This window comes from Rattus norvegicus, chromosome 13 (assembly GCF_036323735.1).
Source record: "Rattus norvegicus strain BN/NHsdMcwi chromosome 13, GRCr8, whole genome shotgun sequence".
NCBI classification, from domain to species: domain Eukaryota; kingdom Metazoa; phylum Chordata; class Mammalia; order Rodentia; family Muridae; genus Rattus; species Rattus norvegicus.
In genome coordinates this window covers 33,197,807-33,204,158 of record NC_086031.1, presented here as the reverse complement: position 1 = coordinate 33,204,158, position 6,352 = coordinate 33,197,807, and the positions used below count along the sequence as shown (strand labels likewise).

At 53.1% G+C, this 6,352-nt stretch overlaps 1 protein-coding gene across 1 annotated transcript; it reads right to left on the bottom strand.

The window, feature by feature from the left end:
- Nucleotides 1-498: 498 nt before the first annotated feature.
- Nucleotides 499-3,830, bottom strand: Tmem185b (transmembrane protein 185B). The gene has a single exon (NM_001191668.3). The coding sequence runs from the start codon at nt 3,485-3,487 to the stop codon at nt 2,435-2,437; it is 1,053 nt and encodes a 350-aa protein (NP_001178597.1). The 5' UTR covers nt 3,488-3,830; the 3' UTR covers nt 499-2,434.
- Nucleotides 3,831-6,352: the final 2,522 nt, after the last annotated feature.

Here is a 6,352-nt window from a genome sequence, read left to right as displayed (position 1 = left end):
AGGGGAAGTAGGTGCTGAGGTAGGGGTGTGGTGAGTGGGGGAGGAGGGGTGTGGTGAGGGGGGTAGAGGGGAAGTAGGTGCTGAGGTAGGGGTGTGGTGAGTGGGGGTGGAGGGGTGTGGTGAGGGGGGAGATAGGGGTGTGGTGAGGGGGGTAGAGGGGAAGTAGGTGCTGAGGTAGAGGTGTGGTGAGTGGGGGGAGGTAGAGGGGAAGTAGGTGGTGAGATAGGGCGGCTGCCTGAATCACAGGTGAAGTTCACCCAGAAGCCAGCAGAATTCTTTCATGCTACTTGTGTCTGCTCCCACACAGGGGATCACTATGAGAAGCAACTTCTCAGTGCCACTAGCAGCCCTGAAGTTTTGGAAGCACTCACCCCCACTGCTGTTCAATACTGCCTTACATTCCCCTAGCCAGTCCAAAGCAACCACGTAGCAGGTACACAGAACTCCCCAGTAGCTTTGCATGATTCGTCTTGTTTGTGCATCTGCATAAACTAGAGGTGAACGTCAGATGGCTTTCTTTATTGCTCTCCAAGTTTTAAAGAAAACTAACTTCATGTGTCTGGGTGCTCTTCTCACACACACACATCTGTACATCACCTGTGTGTCTGTTGCCTGCACAGACCAGAAGAGGGCATTGGGTCCCCTCGGAGTTACAGTTGTGAGCCACCATGTGGGTGCTGGGAATCAAACTGTGGGCCCTCTGGAAGAACAGCCAGGGCTCCTAACCACTGAACCATCTTCCCAGTCACTTTATGTTAGAATCTGATGGCCAGAGGACGACTTGAGAGTTGGTTCTCTTTCATCACGTGGATCCCAGATCTGGAACTTAGGTCATCAGCCTCGGTGGCAGGCACATTTACCTACCACCATCATGTGGACACTCCACCTTGCATTCTGAGGCAGGCTCTCTCACAATCTGGAGCGCCATGTTTTAGAATGGCTAGCTAAAAGCCTGGGAGTCCAGCTGTCCCTGCTGCTTTCCTTGCTGGGGATGGCTGCCAGGGGTGTGAGCACAGGTCATGTTTGCACCGCACAATTTACCAGCATCTGACTTTCCCTTCAAATAGGACAGGACACCATGCCACACCCAGAGCAAAGGGGCACTATCGCCCATGGGACCCGATGTCGGTAATCCTTAGTAAGCTGACAACCGCCCCACCCTGGTCTTCTCCTCGTTGATGAGTACTCCATGTTACTTTAACTTCCATTTCCAAGAATTTATTTCTTCCCAGTCAGAACCTTATTCTGAGCTCTGGCTTTGTCCTCTGGTTTTGATTTCCTGGGGTGACTTCAGCTCCTAAAGAAACACTGTACTCATCTTTAAAAATACCTAAACATTTGTTATTTGTTATTGATGGACCAAGGACATCGGCCCTTACAAGACCTCGCACTGTTGGTTATCACGCGCAGCATCCCAACAGTAATGCTTGACATTATGACAGACCTTAGGAATGGCCAAACCGTGTGTTGCGTATTTTGGTTGTTCCTGGAGAGATGATACCACCAGTGAGGAAGAGGCCAAGGTGTTAAGTGACAGTGTTTGTGGCCTGGCACCACACTGGACATGTCTCAGTGTCTGTTCTGAGTGGTGGTGCCCCTTTTCTCTGGGAGTGCAATCACACACTTTAAAAATTGTAGCACTCCTGTTATCTACCACACCAGACCTTCATTCCTAGACTCAGACAGGGTCCCACGTCAGGGACATATTAGCATCTCGTTCAGTCTTTAAGGATAGTTGCAATAAATACGTATCTTCACACAGAAACTTAAAAAAAAATACTTTAACACAACACATTACTGCCAAGAACTACAATTCAACACAGATAACACTGCTAAAACATTCACATAGGTACTAATATATGCAGAGTCACTCCATTAGAAAATTCATCTATTAGAACACTAGAGACCTGTGTCAGCAAAGCCCAAGGGAAACGACGATTTGAACAGTAGGAGTGCTAGAAAAACCAACTGTATGAGGTTTATGGAACAGGGGTGGGGGAGAATTTGGTACATTTACCATTACGTCACAATGGGCACAATCTGATATACAATTTTAGACTAGCAGTATATAAAAATACTTTTTAAACAATACTTTTGGTAGGCATAGGTAGCACTTTTAAAACAAACAGCTATGTAGTTTTCAGGTCTTTGGAAGGCCTAGAAACAATTCTATTTACCGCCTTTGGCTAGCTCGACGAGGACCTGGAAAGCAAGCTCTCTTGCACGTTATGTACACCCCCCCCCCCAATTCTACAGGCTGCAGCTTCTGCCTACACAATGACCACTGCAAGAGGTTTCCTTCTGTCTTACAGTGGGTGTAAAATGAGGAGGGCCTGTTTCCAATTCCAGGGCTGGATGAACACAGGGGGAAAAAAGCAAAGTGGCATTCATGGGTATACGGTTCCTATTTCACTTTAAGGCCCAGCCTGTGAGTTTAGTCTGGCATATCAATGTTTAACTTGGGAGGTGGAGGGACGTATTTCCCAGGGCTCTGTGTTATAACTACCCGGGCCTTCTTTCCAAACATTGGGGCAATTTTCGGAGCTTCTAACGCCGACGCGTCTTCAGCATCTTCGCTGTCTTCGTGATGGAGATCGTAAGAGATATTCCCATATTCTCTTAAAAACGGGAAAACCTCAAGTAGAAACTGACAGAAATCCCTGCGAATACCGAACCACCAATGATTGCCCCCTTTCCGCCTGAACGTCGTGGCCATCAAAGTCAGTAATGACAGCCAAAGAGGGGTGAATATGGAAATGTAAGAGAACGTATTGTGGCCATCCAGTCTGTGAACTAGCAGGACCTCAAAGGTGAGCAGGGGCACGACAATCGTGATCCAGCTGATGGCCATGGTCACATGTGTTCTTCGCTGCTCTGCAACCACATCCAGGGACCGCAGGAACAGGAGGGACCACACGATGTAATAGAGAACCACCAGGCAGAGGAATGACATGAGGATCCACAGAGGCACGAATACCACCAGCCACGGCCAGTGGATAATCCTGTCCAACCTCAGAGCGATGAAGATAAACTGCAGGATGTTGACGGAGCACAGGATTTCCAGTTCCAAAGACCTGTCATGTCGGAAGCCCCAGACGCAGGCGGCCACGGACACCGGGGAAACGAAGAAGAGTGGCATGAAGACCAGCAGCCAAAAGTGGGTTCCCCTCTCCACCCGGTCGCAGACTAGAATCTCAAACATGAGCAGCAGCAGGTGGATGCCCACAGCGATCAGCATGGCTTTGAATTCCACACAGGCTTCCCCCTCCGTACGGTAGCGAGGGTTGCGGGCCCACACGCCCGCACCCACCGAGGCGCCCACGATGACCAGGAGCTTCCACAGCCAGATGGGGGCGAAGACCGCCCAGTAGCTCCACTGGATGATGCCGTCCAGACGCAGGGGCAGCAGCACGGAGAAGAGCAGCAAGCAGGCATAAATGAGGAACTTACTGGGGTTGAAGTCCTGGAACAGGCCCCTGGGGTTCATGGCGAAGGCTGCTCTGCCTCTAGATGGGCATCCGCCCGCTGTGTGGAGGAGACTCCAGATCACAGCTCGGAGGGGCCGGAACACGTGCGCGCAATCACGTGGTCCGGCCGGAAGCGAGCGGAGGACACGGCGTGCGCTGGCCGGGAACGGTACGGTGCCTACGCCGGGGACACTGCCTCGGCCCCGTAGCTCAGGCTAGGGTTGGTGCCCACGCCGCCTGCCTTCATTCTGCACCCTCAAAGCCGACGCCGCGATGCGTGCGGTATCGGGTGGGACGTGGCGCGCTGCGGACTCGGCGACCCGCGGGTCGCCGGCTGTGAGCTAGCCGAGACCTCCGGAGGACGCTTCCTGGAGGAGGCCGGAACATGGAGGAGGGAATGAGCTCACATCCTCCCGGCAGGCTCGGGGGCGGGGCCCAGGGCGGGGCGGGGTCGGAGAGCGGAGGGGAGCGGAGGGAGCGGAGCTAGGCGAAGGGGCAGGAAGAGCCTGTCACGGCAAGGGCGGGGAGCGGGCGCGGGGTTTGAGGTCTTTGGGAGTGGGGAGAACAAAAGCAGCGACTTGCCTGGTGCGGGAGCCTGGGTGTGCACCGGCAAAGGCGGGTGGCTGGAGGGCAAGTGAGTCTGAGAGCGCGCCGGTAACTGTGACTGCCCAGCACCGATGGACTGGCGCGCGAGGATCAGTGGCTTTGACCTTGGGTTCGGCGCGAAGGTCAGGGGTGCAGGCAGTCAACGGATTAGGGCTGTGCCCAGGGCAAAACTCCAGAGCGGCTAGCGATTCTCAGGCTGCCCCTAAAAGGTAGTGCGGAGCGCCTAGGTGCTTACCAAGGCGCTTCTACCTGTGTCACCCGAGAAGTGGAGGGGTACCCGGGAGGGTGACCCACCAGGACAGAAACAACTCCTTGAGGGAACAGGTCTTGAGGGAACAGGTGAAGAAACTGGACCCGGAGAAGTCCTGGTGAACGGCAGAATTAGGACCTGGATTTAGGGATCCCAACCTTGAGTCTCATTTTCATTTATCTGGTCCTGAGTCTAATCCTTTTAGAACTGTGTTAGGAGAAGGTGCAAGGGTCAAGAAATTTTGGTTGCACGCCTGCCACCCACCGGCTGAGAAAGGAAGCAAATCCATCCCACCCCTACCCCCTCTCTGCTAAGCTGCAGTGGGTCTGTGGTTTAGAGTACTATTTTTTCCTGACCGCTGGGCAGAACTAGAGGATTCTTTCCTCCCTTCTCTGACCCTTGCTCAGCAGAGCCCTGGTTGCTAGTCCTTGCTTTTAAGCCCCGGGCCTCTCCTTCGGGTTTCCTGAAATGGGATAGTGCGCTGCCATGAAAGTCTTAGGTCATTAGAGGAAAACAAGGGGGTGGGAACAGATGACTGCCAATCTCTGCAGTTAGGAGAGTAGGGCTCCCAATGTACCTTCGTGAACCGCTACTGCCTCTGCTCTCAGCCTCCCAGGGATAAGTGGGGACCGCCGCTCCACCCCAGGTTTTCCTTGTGCGTGGTGGGCACCAAGGAGTTGCATAGGGTTGCTGGAAGAGACCAGTCCAGATGGCCGAGATCTCCCCAAGCCCAGAGGCTGCAACAGGTGAACCAGTGCCCGGGGACCCGTTTCTACAGAGTCCATTTGAGTGATGGCCTGTACTGGGGATACCGTGGTCTGTTTTGTTTCTTGGCTTTTTTTTTTTGGTGCTTCTACCTTTCAAAAAGAATGCTGCCATAGAAAACAGGTCCTGGGTTGGGGATTTAGCTCAGTGGTAGAGCGCTTGCCTAGCAAGCGCAAGGCCCTGGGTTCGGTCCCCAGCTCCGAAAAAAAAGAAAAAAAAAAAAAAAGAAAAAAACAGGTCCTTCTATGTGTGTGGTGTGCATTTGTTTGAACGTTTGTGTGTGTGTGTGTGTGTGTGTGTGTGTGTGTGTGTGCGTGTGTGTAGGTGCACATAGAGGCTTGAAATTCACATCAGGTGCCAACCAGTTTGCCCAAGGGATCCGTTGTCTGCTTCTGAAGGACTGGATAGTAGAGAGCTATTTATTACCCCTGTCCAGCTTTCTATGGGCTCTGTACCAAACGCTGGTCCTCAAACTACAGGGCAAATAGGCAAGTACTCTATCCACTGTTCCTCTGAGCACAGCTACCCTGAGGCTAGCATACAAACTGAAGATTAAGACTGCTCTGGTCCTGGAGTGTGCACAGAGTAGTGCTCCCTGCCACCAATGCCTCCCTTTTCTGAGGGGGCACGGCTTTGGGAGACAGATGGAGCCTGACCTAGTGTCCTCCCACCACTCGTGTCGGGCAGCCTCTATCTGAGTCATGGCTCTAACCTGAGTTTTCTCCTGAACTCAGCTGGCCACCTGCTGACCCCTTCCTTGTGTTGGGGAAGAGGATGTGTGTCTGCAGGGGACAGACAGTGTCAGGCATCCTGATCTGCCAGTCTCCACCTTATCAAACAGAATCTCTCTCCGAGCCTGGACATGGGTTGGCCAGCAAGCCCCAGCATTCCTGTCTACCCCAGCCCTGGCCTCCGTCCAGCACAGGAGCTACAGGAGAACCTGCCCTGCCTCTTGTGCAGCTGCTTGGGATTTGCCCTCAGGTCCTCAAACTCCACAGGACCACACACTTTAAGCATGGAGCCTTCTTCCCAACCCCCACCCCAGGTGACACCTGGCCATGCTTCCAGCGTTTGGCTCAAGCCTCGATCTTTCCAAGGCCTCCGGCCCCTGATGAACGTGCTCTGAGTTAATACTGCAAACCTAGGAAATTCCTTTTGAGATCCATATAGTTTAGTCCTATCTACTGTGTCACAGAGAAGCCATGGTCCACCTGTTGCTTTCTGTCAGCCTCCGTCCCTAAAAAGAGCACAGTCCCGTCTCTGC

What these genes read in the sequence shown, in the direction of transcription:
- Tmem185b (NM_001191668.3), bottom strand. Translation starts at nt 3,487, where the DNA reads ATGAACCCCAGGGGCCTGTTCCAGGACTTCAACCCCAGTAAGTTCCTC.